Source organism: Schistocerca serialis, chromosome 9 (assembly GCF_023864345.2).
Source record: "Schistocerca serialis cubense isolate TAMUIC-IGC-003099 chromosome 9, iqSchSeri2.2, whole genome shotgun sequence".
In the NCBI taxonomy this organism is placed as follows: Eukaryota; Metazoa; Arthropoda; class Insecta; order Orthoptera; family Acrididae; genus Schistocerca; species Schistocerca serialis.
In genome coordinates, this window is record NC_064646.1 from 504,113,339 (window position 1) to 504,126,904 (window position 13,566).

At 44.9% G+C, this 13,566-nt stretch overlaps 1 protein-coding gene across 1 annotated transcript in view; it reads right to left on the bottom strand.

Annotated features, from left to right (window-relative positions):
* Nucleotides 1–8,768, bottom strand: part of LOC126419035 (poly [ADP-ribose] polymerase tankyrase-1-like) — a 48,950-nt gene extending 40,182 nt beyond the window's left edge. The window contains exons 1-2 of the mRNA XM_050086096.1: nt 8,687–8,768; nt 4,053–4,193 (exon numbers count right to left, since the gene is read on the bottom strand). Coding sequence (XP_049942053.1) covers nt 4,053–4,193; nt 8,687–8,739 — 194 coding nt within the window. The 5' untranslated portion in view covers nt 8,740–8,768. The remainder of the gene's footprint in view (nt 1–4,052; nt 4,194–8,686) is intronic.
* Nucleotides 8,769–13,566: the final 4,798 nt, after the last annotated feature.

The window sequence follows — 13,566 nt, forward strand, 5'->3', positions numbered from 1 at the left end:
TTCACAGAAGCTCTCCTGCGAACCTTGCAGAATTAGCACTCCTGAATGAATCGATATTTGCAAAGGTCCCAAGTTCGAGTCTCAGTCCGGCACACAGTTTTAATCTGCCAGGAAGTTTCATATCAGCGCACACTCCGCTGCAGAGTGAAAATCTCATTCCAGCATATTCCTTGCTAAGCTCGGTGCAAATGTGAATTTATTCTGAATGAGCCATTCGCATATGTCCATTAGCGAGTTACGGTAGTGTAGTTTTTGTGGTCTCAGCAGTGTTCTATCGTGTATTATCAATTCTAAAAACTTGGCAACAGGGATATTAATAATCAGTACCCTTCTAACCGTTTTTGTGATGTATCCCCATTCACTTCATCGTGATATTCTTAGGACTTTGACTTCGAATTGTAAATTGTGTTCCATCAATATAACCCATTGCCCCTCTGATGTGGACAACAAAAGCACTTTGGCCTTCATTGCTGTTATTCTTTATACCCAGAATTTCTTAATATTACTGGCACTTATTGACGTTTAATGCCTATGCATCTACGTAGCGTACGTGAATGCCATTGGTTATTTGCCCGCCGTTCATTATATCAGATTGCTCTCTAATAATCACCACGCTTTGCAACAAGGCCGGAATGTTTTACTAGTATGTTTCTCTTAGTTTAATATTTTTTAAAACTAAAATGCATCTCCGAAATATCCCAGAACGTTTCCCCTCCTTCCAGAAAAATTATCGGTGGTTTTGAAAAAATAAGCAGCTTTCTCGACGTTAGGATTTTCATGTTACGTTTATAATAGTCCCAAAATTTTATCTAAATAAGTGCTGTATCGAAGTCATCTAGAGAAGCAAATTTTCTGGAAACCCTTTAACTTTTTGGAGTTTCTCATTTTCTCGGTTTCTTTTTGTTTCATAAAATCCTTCAAAGTGTATTTTTCTATCCTTTCTGATATTCCACCTTATCTGCTCGCCAAATTGCTTTGGGTACATATATCAAAGTCTGATTCTGCTACTTTCACCCTGCCAAAATAGTAAAACTTTGAATATAAGCTGTCCTTCAACTGAATGGCACTGTTTTCACGACATTCTACTGATTACATTTCACGAGGACGTGTTGAAACACTTCAAAGTACATGCGCTGTAAGAACAGACATTGCGATCTGCTACCTTCAGTCATGGCAGTAATTGTTTACTCTGACACCATTATGTGTTACCATCACGCCCACAAAGGAGGGAGGGGGTCAAGTGCGAAAATATCGTGGTTGGGTAGTGCTGCTAAGGGACTGTCTACACATAAATAACGGAACAGACACAGTGGACAAGAATAGCAGGTCCTCTAAGATAAATGATTTACCGTTGGTCTACTGAATTTACCACTGTTTCTCCTCAGTTTCCCACACTAGTGGCTCAGTACATCAAACAACTATTTGTGCAAAATAGAGCACTAATTAAAGGTACATATAACGGTCAACAGTTGTACCGAAGTGATAACACAACCACTGGGCAGCATGCAAAGAATATACAATAATAATATCAAAGAAATTAGAATGGCAGTAACTTCAAAATGCGCTTAATGTGGTACTACGACCATCAGATGATGTTTGTAAACAGAAAGTTAGGGATCATGCAATTGAGGGCACTGACAGGTAACATGAGGGTATCAGTTCCTGAACGGGTGCTCAAAAAAATTCGAATAAGGCAGTAAAGTCGAATCTGTAATATTAGGGATCCATTTCATAGAAAAAAGCTTTTTAAAATTTTATTGCAGGTACACTGGCCAGCGGGAACATTATGAACAGCGACCTACTATCGATATAAACCTGTCCAGGTGCTAACAACCTCACCTGGTAAGGAATCTCTGCTAGTCAGGCACACGGATCGTGCATGTACGAAGGTCGTTCAATAAGTAATGCCCCACATTTTTCTCCATGAACATTTTTATTGTTAAGAGTCAGAATCTGCTGACTATATACATCAACATGTATTGTGCATTTCCTATTTTTCTACATAGGCCCCATCAAGTTCTATGGCCTTATGCCAACGTCGAGGAAGAACATATATTCCCTGCTGGTAAAAGCTCTTGTCCTGTAGGCATATCCACGTTTCCTCTGCATGACTGACACTCCCGTCATTTTCAAATTGTGTTCCCCATAGAGAATCTTTAAGCAGCCCTAAGAGATGGAACTCCGAGGGTGCCAGGTCTGGACTGTAGGGTGGATGAGGGAATGATGCCCAACCCAATTTGGCCTGCGTGGCCGAGCATCGAACTCTGTTTCTGCATTTCCTGAGGCTGTAATTTTCTTTACCGGTCGCCCAACTGTACTCTTATCAACTGGAGCATCGCCATACACTGCACACGAACGTTCCTGGATGTTCACCACGGCTTCTCTTTCTATAAACAAGAATTCAATAACAGCACACTGCTTGTAACGTCAGTCGTAGGTAGATGTCATTTTGACGCTGTACTACGGCTCTGCTATCTGCCAGAACGGTTCGAAACCACCGGCGCGCAGAACAAATATCAAATTTGAAGCACCAACGAGGACGTTTGTCTATGTATATTAATGGTTTTTTTAAAAGAAATGTCAGGCAGTACTTATTGAACGACCCTCGTACTACTAGTGAGTGAGAAGACCTCGCGTAGAATGGAGAGGGCGCGCGATCTGTCTGCATTTGATTGCCCGGCGGCTCGGCACGAGCATTCCGGAGACTGCTGCGGTGTCTTCAACGCGTAGCCAAACTAAAATGAAACCACGGCCAGACTTCATGTGGATCGGCGGCCACACCTCATTACAGGCGTCGGATATGGTAAGCTGTCAGGCCGGTAAAACAGGGCAGGCGGTGAGCAGTGGCGGAACTGACATCAGTCTTATGCTGCGCAGAGTACAAGTGTGCCTGAACACACAGTGCACCGAACACCCCAACGATGAGCTTCCACAAACAACGACCCGTGGATGTGACACTATTAACACCACAACATCCACAACTACGACTGAAATGGCCACGTGAACCTCGGAGTGGCACAGTGGTAGAGCGTCGCACGGAATGATGAACCCCGATATCTTCTTCATCATACCGATGGTAAGGCGGAGTCCATCGTCTTCCAGGGTAACAGCTTCTTGACGCCTGTATTGTGGACTGGGACAAACTGGCGGTGGCTACTTTATGCTTTGTGGAACATTCTTAAGGGCAAGAATTGGTCGACCGGGGCATGTGCAAAGCACCATGAAGGCAAAGGTGTATCGTTCACTAGTTGCACACCACGTACAGCCCTTAATGAAGATTATGTTTCCCGACCCCAGTGACAATTTTAAACAACAGGAAAGCGATGTAGTGTTTCGAGCGACACAGTGGCAATTCCAGTTGATGTGCGAGCCCCCCAGCTCTCCAGATCAAACACTGGTCAATTCAGTAGACCAATGGTAAATCATTCATCTTAGCTATTCTTGTCCACTGTGTCTGTTCCGTTATTTGTGTGTAGACAGTCCCTTAGCAGCACTACCCAACCACGATATTTTTGCACTTGACCCCATGCCCTCTTTGTGGCCGTGATGGTGACACGTAATGGTGTTAGAGCAAACAATTACTGCCATGACTGAGGGCAGCGGATTGCAATGTCGGTTCTGATCGAACACATCTGGAATGTGATTGGCGGCAGATTTCACCTCCCTTCCTCGAAATTTACGGAAATTAGATGACTTGTGTGTGCAGATGTGGTGTCAACTCCCTCTATCAGCGTACCAAGGAATCACTGCTTCCATGAACAAGGCGTCGCCACTGTTATCCGTGATATAGGCAGCAACCGGCTATCAAGTAGCTGATCGTAATGTTCTGGCTGAGCAATGCATTGAACTATTGCGTAAAATCTTATTTTATTATCACCTATCGCGAACGAGTACTGTCACTCGACAGGCGGACGCTGAATGTCGTCTGAATGCAAAGCTGGGTAAGAAATACAACAAAGAGAAAGTCGATGCTTTGCCAGTTACACTTGGCTAACACCCCATAAAAATTTCTGCGAATGTGGGAAATAAGCATACGTTGTGGGTGTACTCACGCCGTGCGACAAGCGACGGTCGCATCTGACGAGGCAGAGGGTGGAGCAGCCACGGGCGCCGTGGCTGCGGCAGGAGTCCGGCTGTGTTTGCTCTGCGGCTGAGTGGTGCCCGCCATCTTCTTGTCTCCAGCGGATGGAGGGCTGCGGAAAGAGACAGTAGGACTGGAAGAGAAATGTCGCTGAAAAAATGGTTCAAATGGCTCTGAGCACTATGGGACTCAACTGCTGAGGTCATAAGTCCCCTAGAACGTAGAACTAGTTAAACCTAACTAACCTAAGGACAACACACACATCCATGCCCGAGGCAGGATTCGAACCTGCGACCGTAGCGGTCGCGCGGTTCCAGACTGTAGCGCCAGAACCGTTCGGCCACCAGCGGCCGGCGAAATGTCGCTGAGGCCAGACGTCACCCTACTACTGACGATAGTAGTCGGCCTCAGTAGTAACGCACCTGGAGAGGGTACCTTCGCCGCCTTATCGAGATCCGGCTCGTAAGTAGTGTTTGGACAGGGGGATGGGGTGGTGGTATGGTAGGGGGTCTATCGACGGTACAACCGCAATTTGAGGGTGGGGAGGAGGAAGGGGGATGGGAACGAGAATGGACGGTACAACTATGATCTCACTGTGAACATGAAGCTGCAAAGAAAATATACTGTCACTCCAGCTGTCAAAAGCATTTAGCGTAAATATTCTATACAAGCAAAAAGTACGTGATTAGAGCGATTTAGCAACAAAGAGACAGCGGACAGTTTACTCACTGATGTAATATGGGCATCTCTTCCAACTAGAGGTAAGTTTGTATACATCTGACTTTTCTCTACAAATGTCATAAACGTTAAGTAGACTCACCAAGTGGAACATCTACGGGTTTACTTCAGATTGCGCTCTAGCCCAAACAAGGTTGCAGTAAAGAAGAAGGATACTAATGAAACCATTTGCGTCTTCCATTAACACATCTCTGTGCCTGTATATATTTTCAATCCATTTTACATGCTCACAAGCATATTATGTAGGGCAATCTTAGATGAAATTTCATTGGCTCTTTGTCTTAGAGTAGTCAACATAATGGAAGAAACGATTTTTTCTGCAGTTCTTCTGTTTCATCACATTCCAGATTAATTCTACAGCTGCAAATTGTAGTGGCATTATTAGGGAATCAGAAGAATGTATTCCTTACGGTTTAAAACAGTATCTGCTTTTAAATAAGGCTTTCGCTTATTATGCGCAATAATTGAAGGCTCAGTTCTTTTTAAGCTCGGTTAAAAACCGATTTTTATGTGAATTAGCCATTCGATTAAATCCTTTCGTGAGTTGCGTAGCGGGGGCTTTGCATGTGTGAATCGTATGATACGGTGCGTTATGAATATTAACAGGAACAGTTAATATTCAGGTACAGTTCTAACCACTTCTGATAATTATCACCTTTCGTATCATCATGGTAATCTTGGGACTTAGATTTTGAATTAAAATATGATACTGCTCCTCCTATGAGAACCTCGCTCCTACAGTATATACGATTGTAGCTCCTTGGCCTTCACTCCTATCAGCTTTTTACCCGGAGTTTCCTATTACAGGCAAATCTTTTTTTATTGTTTAATGCGTATGCAGAGATGTTTCGTCGGTGAATAGCACATTTTCATTATTTCTGTTTGCTCTCAAGTAGTAAGCACTTTTCAAAGAAGTCGGAACGCTCTGTTAGGATGTTGCTCATATTTTTACATTTATTGAAACCAAAATCCATCACTTTCGAAATTTTCCTGAATGTTTCCTTTCATTCCTCAAAATTCGTCTTAGTTTTTTCAAATACAAGCACCTTTCTCAACAATCGAAGTTCGTTCGTCTGCTCACAATTCTCCAAAAATTTTCTTTGCGTAAATGCTTTATCAAAATCATGTAGAGGAACAACTTCTCTAGAATGCCTTTGTTTTCCTTGAGTTTTAACTTTTCGTCGTTCTTCCATTTCCTTAAAGTCTTCCAAAATTTATTTCATTGTTCCTTCTCACTTCCCTCCTATTGCTTTCTGTAGAGGTACCATTACTTGACTCCGCTTTTTTCTTCCTGGCAAAACAGTACAGTTTTGAATATAAGTTGTTTTTCACCTGAAGGTATCCACTATCGCGACATCTTCCTCCATCCTCTTGGGTATTCATGATTTTGAACAACATCGCACTACACTACTGGCGATACTTCATGAGAACACTGAGACACCTGATGGCTTGTACCGAACAAACCTGAAAGCATTGCCAGTAGATCCCGTTTTCCTGAGTCACTTCTCTACTATAACGTCACCGATCGTTTCCGATAACAGCCACACGAAGTACATCCCGCGCACGTCGTTCGACATTGTGAAATTGCAGTCGTTGTCGAATAGTGTGCGGGTGATTACTACGCTACCTCGAGGGCCACTTGCGTTGTTATCCAGTGTGGTATAGTGGCTGAGATAACTGGCTATCAGTCAAGGGGACCCGGTTCGATTCCTGGTGCTAGAAGGCCACATTTTGCTGCTCCTCTTATGGGACCGGTAGTACTGTTGATGGATTTTGAATATACAAATAATAGAAAATACACTGGGAAACAGTAACAGGCCCGTTAAGATGAATGATGTTGTAACGGCGACCGGAACAGTCGCGGGGTTGAAGTGACGGAAAACGCTGCGTGACCCGCGGTGCGGCCTGCGAACAACAACACAACGGGAGAGGAGGGACACGATCGACGAAGGACAGAACAAACAACAAGAAGCTCGAAACAACGGAGTCACAAGAAAACCTAAAAACCACGTCCACTCGTAAGCAAAACACGAAAGTAAATAAGCTGTCTAAGGCGAGGCGATGTGTCCAGAGACGTACGCAAGGTTAGACTGGCTGGTGAGCGAGAGGCAGGCGCTTAAATGCTGTATCGGGGGCGCCGCTATTGGCTGCTGAGACCACGTGTTCCACTGTGGCACCCTCACACTAATAGCGGACCAGGAGGCGCGCGCCGCCGCAGCTTACAGGTGCAGAGACCTCTAGTGGTCTTCGACGTCCATGGCGTCTGGTGGGGATTGAAATTCCGCGGCGCGCGGTACGAGAAATCATTTACCATTCATGTTTAAATCACACAGCGCTTTTCCTGAGACTGACATACATAATAGCTCAGTATATTAAACTAATTTTGAGCAAAATAAAGCACAGATGAAAAGTACTAACCGCGAGTAGTAAGAGCGGTGCAAGAAGTATCGACCACCGCGAGAAGTATCGACCACCTCAGAGGTGCTGCACAGCAAAGTGGTACTGCGAGGCGCCAGTGAGAGGCTAGGAAGGGGTCGTGCCTGCCGCATATCTGAGGCGCCACCGCCGCGCCTCTGCCTTGAAGCAGGGTTGCCAGATGGCAGCAGGGCAGTTCGTTTCGAGGTAGGATGCTGCGCCCTTCCAGGAGGTTCCCGTCGGAGTAACGTGGTCGCGCTGCCATTACACAGCCCGCGTCAAGCGTCGGGGAGTGGAGAGACTCTCGTCTGCTGTGAACCGTGGCTACCCGCCAACGCTATCGGAACTGTATCAAAAAGTGTCTACGAACTTGTATTTCCTAGAGACAATAGTGAATCCACAGTACGGCATCCTGAACTTGTGGCAATTCGCCAACCAATAATCGTGGCTCGTCTAGTGTATTCTGAACCGCAAGTCTAGGTTGCAGTCCCACAGCTACAGCCGAGCCGGATGAATAAGGATAAGCTTTGTTGTAATTAATTACCTGAATTATTACTAGTCCCCTTAGTGTTCAAGAAGTCGGACACAACACGTACACCGAGCGAGGTGGCGCAGTGGTTAGCACACTGGACTCGCATTCAATCCCGCGTCCGGCCATCCTGATTTAGGTTTTCCGTGATTTCCCTAAATCGCTCCAGGCAAATGCCGGGATGGTTCCTCTCAAAGGGCACGGCCGACTTCCTTCCCCATCCACGTCTAATCCGATGAGACCGGTGACCTCGCTGTCTGGTCTCCTCCCCCAAAAACCAACCAACCACAAGACGTACAAGGGTTAACACCTGTGCTCTGGTGATAAGACAACTATTGGACAGCCGGCCCTAGTGGCCGAGCGGTTCTAGGCGCTTCAGCCTGGAACCGCGCGACCGCTACGGTCGCAGGTTCGAAACCTGCCTCGGGCATCGATGTGTGTGATGCCCTTAGGTTAGTTAGATTTAAGTAGTTCTAAGTTCTAGGGGACTAATGACCTCATATGTTAAGTCCCATAGAGCTCAGAGCCATTTGAACTATTGGACAGCACAGTTTGAATACGTAACAACGGTCTCAGAAAAACTTGAAAGGGAATAACATCTAAACGTATTCAGTGTGGTACAGTGGTGATCAGATGATGTAGGTAGCTCGCGTGTTGCAGACCATACTGCTGGAGGGGTGGATGGAAGCCTGTGGAAAGCAGCTTTTTAACTGAGCAATCATTTAAAGAGTGTCTAAGAAACAGATCTGATTCACATTTGCCAACGAGCGTTCTCCCTGGAGAAGCTGAATTTCATCTGAGTCCATATATGAGTAAAAAATACAACAAAGCGGTATTCGGTGTTTTGACCTTAACTGTAGGCTAACGCCACGTAAATCGTACTGTGAACTTGGAAAATGTTTGTATGTAGTGAGCGTACTCACCGCATGCGAGAGGCGTCGGCGTCGTCGGGCGGGGCACCGCTGAGAGGTACCATGGGCGCTACGGTAGCCACGGGTGTGCGGCCCCACCTGCCGTGCCGCGCTGCCGCCGCGGTGCCCCCGCTGCCCGCCGACCTGCGCAGAGGGAGAAGAGGCGCCGCCTGAGCGAGAGCGCATGTCATTGTATTCATTTGCATGGGGGTGGGTTGTTTGGGGAAGAGACCAAACAGCGAATTCATCGGTCTCATTGGATTAGGGAAGAATGGGGAAGGAAGTTGGCCGTGCCCTTTCTAAGGTACTATCCCGGCATTTGCCTGAAGCGATTCGGGGAAAACCTATATCATGACGGTCGAACGCGGAATTGAACCGTCGTCCTCCCAAATGTGAGTTCAGTGTGCCAACCACTGCGCCACCTCGCTCGGTTCATTAGCATGACTCGCCGTTATACTTTTCAACGGTAATACAGTAGGTTTGATAACCATGAGAATAACTGTTACTTCCTGTCAGATCGTAGCCCTCCATCTGACGAACTACGTTTCGGTTTCTTTCCATCAGCATACACGATCACGGTCAACTTCTAACTCATGTCAAAGGAAGAAACTTTAGAGGAGACTTGCTCTTGTATTAATAACCTATAGTGTCATAAAAGGAGGCTTATTACACAGGACAATTCAAAAACATCACTACAGAAATAATCACATAGAAATGACGAGGCCACTAATCATACTCAGACTTTGAACTGTGCATATCAAGTCACTATGACCATCAGATGGTGCTGAAAGCATTGGTGGCCCGTTTGTCAGAAACTTTTCTGTGAGAGACACAGACAACATCCAGGACAGCAGATTCTGAACTTGCCAGAGAAGGTCAGTCAAAGAAGGCAGCAATGGATTCAGTAAAGAATGGAGCTAAGCCAGTGTGAAATTTAACCGTATTAAAATTATTATCACAGGAATTTAAATGGTGTCGAGAAAATAGAGTTCATATGCACAGGCCAACAAGCACTTTCAAACGTTTTCATCTTATATCAACGTCGAATGAGAGTGTGGATAAAATCAGTAATGAGAAACAATTTAAGTACGTTAAAACGTAACTTCTGATCAGAGGATGCCAAAAGTAAGAAACAGAACGACGAAGGGGCACCATAAAGCAATGGGAAAAGAGCATTTCGGTACAGACTCATGAAACCGTGAGTTCATAAACGATGTCAGACGGTTGTGACTTTTGCCTGTAAATAAGGTTTGGAAACTAACGTCAGGAAGCTGAATGATAATCAGTGAAGCGTATGTGTGTGTGTGTGTGTGTGTGTGTGTGTGTGTGTGTGTGTGTGTGTGTGTGTGTGTTCATCTGTGGGTGATAGAAGATAGAGAGAGAGGTAGAGATAAAGAGAGAGAGAGTTGGCAATATAATCAGGTAAGGTGGGATGTCAACTTACTATAGAAATAACATGAAGCTTGTTATGGACATGGCAGAGGATGTAAGCGAGAAGTTGTAAAATAAACTGACGTTGTGATATGTAAGTCGATATCTACAGTGTAATAAAGTGTGAAGCCTGAGGTAACGAAGAGTGTCATGGTTAGGAATTAGTAAAAGTATATCATAAAATTTTATCAAGAGCTTTTTCAAAACTTACTTTTACAACTGCATTTAATTGTAATGGCTCAGTAATAATATTTCATCAGAGGTTAATAAATTACACGACCACCGCCATATTCTAATGGTTAGTGTTACTGTCTGCGCTGCAGGAGGACCTAGTTCCATCCCAGTAAGACCAGAATTTTTTCTATGGTGGGGAGATATAAAATGGGGTCCAATCAGTTCAGTGAGGCCACATGAGAAGCTGCTTAAATAAAGAAGCAGAGGCATCATCATTAATAATGGAATGTCACAGAATTATAGACTACTCCTTGTACTGCCTTGTAAGCAGGAGTCAGCCAGTCAGAACAGGCCTAATATCTAATCCTTGAATTTACATTTGCATTTACACTAAATTATATTGTAGTAATGAAGCAAGAAAGGTGGGCTGAGATTTAATGTCTGCTCCTCCAGGATGCTGTACAGTGTGTTAACTGATACACACCGTCCCTGTGTGTGATTTAGAAGGGGGCTAACCAAAGTATAGTACATATTCTGGGCCACAGATGAACAGAGAGAAGAGAGAAATTTGAAGGAAAGGCACAGCATCTTGATGGTCTGTGTAGAGTTGCTGTGTTGTGTGCACTTGTCTGGTGGGTGGGCGCAATGTGTTTGAGGAGTAGAAAGCTACACCCTGTACTTGAAGCATCTTGTTTACTAAATGTGTTGCATCCACAACTTGGCTGGAAAATATTCCTATCTCTTTACAGCCTGGTGGAAGAAGCTTGCTGTGGCAGGGTGAAAGGTATACCAGCTCTTCATTATATTGTGAGCCATAGTTGTGTCCGGCTCTTCGAAAAGCTCGCCAGACGGAGTGCTTTCGCTTCGCGTCTAGTGTTTGCGGTGGCGCTTTCGGTTTGACGCGCTGTTTGAATCGCTATTGCCCTCTGGCGGGAGGGGGAGGAAGTGTACGGTCGCGTAGCGGTCAAGCAGTACGTACTGGGCTGTGACCGAGAGAGGTGGTGACGCGAGCGAGGCCCTGCTGTTGGGGGTCGTCAACTGCTCGCCACGTGCTTTGGTCGACCTGATGGCTGTCAGGGGCTAAGTCTGCCTTACACGCATGTACGTGGCTTATGAAGCTTAGAAGCCGTGGTGCAGGAGATCAGCGCGTGGGACCGTATGTCTTCTTATCGGCCGTTGAAACCACTGGCAGCGATTGACTCTGACGAGCACAAGGAAGTGCAACGTGTTCCCAGCGCTGTGGTGGAGTGTGAGAAGTTGAGTACTGTTTTTATATATAATGGGTTTTTCAAGATCTAGTGAAGTGTATGAGTTTCTTCACCAGTGGTTTTGTTGAGGTCTTCCCACCACAGTTTTCGTTTGCCTGTCAGCAGGAATGTGGTAATTGGTTCTTGGTCGGGCTGCCTCATTCACACCTGGATTGGGTGAGTTAGAGTTGGGGTCATGTGTCTCTGTGGTTCCGAGTCTGTACAGGCACTGCCCTTGCTACATCTTCTGGTTTTGGGTAACTCGGGGAGATGGTGGCTTGTAATGGAAGTTTTGGGGCTGATCCTCTGTGGCCCTGTTGAACACCAGTAACTATTCAGACTATTGTGATCTGGGCCCCTTTAGACTTGTCACTCCCTCACTGAGCTAAGGAAAATTTTTTTGTGAACTGCCTTTAATGTGGAGGTTTGTGTGATGGCTTATTCACATTTATCTTGTAACAACTGACAAGTGTAATATAAGTTATTTAAATGGCAAGAGACAACTATTTTAACTTCAGTACAAACTAGCTACTTAAAGGTTTTTTTAAGGAATTGTTCTCTCATATATATCAAGTTTAAAATCTTATTATTGGGAAGTTGTTAACGTCATACCTTGCAATCTCCTTTTCATAAAGAAAATTTGTCAGCTATTGGAAATTGTTTTTGAAATTGTTTGTTTAAAAAATGCCATACTTAAAAATTTATTATTGAGGAAATCTTTTAAAATAAAAAGGTACCTTTTGCAGTGTGTGTTATTTCACCACCTCCTCCTGCCCCTACTTCCAGGATAACGTTTTGGAATAACATGTGTACTTGAGTTGTTGTTTGTGAACTGCCCTAACTGATGGTTCACATTGACTGACAGATACATCACACTGCTAAGAATCACATTGTGCTTGTGAGACGCTGGGGTTTCATTTCCTCCACTGCGATCATCAACAGCAAAGCAAAGCTGCCCACTTGTGCTGCCACCTAATGAGATGTCTGTGAAAACTGGGAGGGCTGTGTGTTACGCTGCTGACGTGTGGAGAGGTCTGCCTGCCAGCTCCAAGGGCGCTGAACATTGGCTGTTACACGTGAATATAGGACTGATGTTGCTATAGTGATACGCTTTATCATTTCTAAAAGTTGTGACAAAGCTGCATTTACAGCTTGGCACAGTGAGAAATGGAAATTTGTGACTGCATCAATGCTCTCCTTGACTCATGCTGCTATGTGATACGATGCTTAAACAACAACATGTAGTAAATGTGGTGTCACTGCCAGACACCACACTTGCTAGGTGGTAGCCTTTAAATCGGCCGCAGTCCGTTAGTATACGTCGGACCCGCGTGTCGCCACTATCAGTGACTGCAGACCGAGCACCGCCACACGGCAGGTCTGGTCTGGAGATATTCCCTAGCACTCGTCCAGTTGTACAGCCGACTTTGCTAGCGGTGGTTCACTGACTACATACGCTCTGATTTGCAGAGACGACAGTTTAACATAGCCTTCAGCTACGTCATTTTCTACGACCTAGCGAGGTGCCATATTCAGTTACTATTGAGATTGATATTGTGAATCATGTATCGTCAAGAGCGACGTTCATCATCAACGGTTTAAAGTTAAGTATCAAACTAATTACGTCCGCTTTCTGAATTATAATTCCTTGTCTTGTTCCAGACCTCACGTCAATATAGTCCTTCCTTCCTCACGCCAGCCTGCGTGAGCTAAAATGCGTGCATTTTGGCCTTCACTACTAACACGGTGTTGGCTCTTCTGCCAACACAATAGTAAACATGCAATATAACAGAACCGAAAATAAGTATGAAGTGCTTAAAGGACAAACAATTTGAGAAGGTATGGAAAACTGGCCTGTTTCAATATTTTTTGCTAATTTACAAGGGGCATTCAATGACTAATGTGACACATTGTTTTCTCGACCAGGTTTGGATGAAAAAATACGTAATTATTATTATTATTATTATCATTTTCGGTGGGACATCGTGGAATAGTCTCGCTTCAGCCCTTGTAGTTTCATGAAGTTCAGGTAAGTGACGG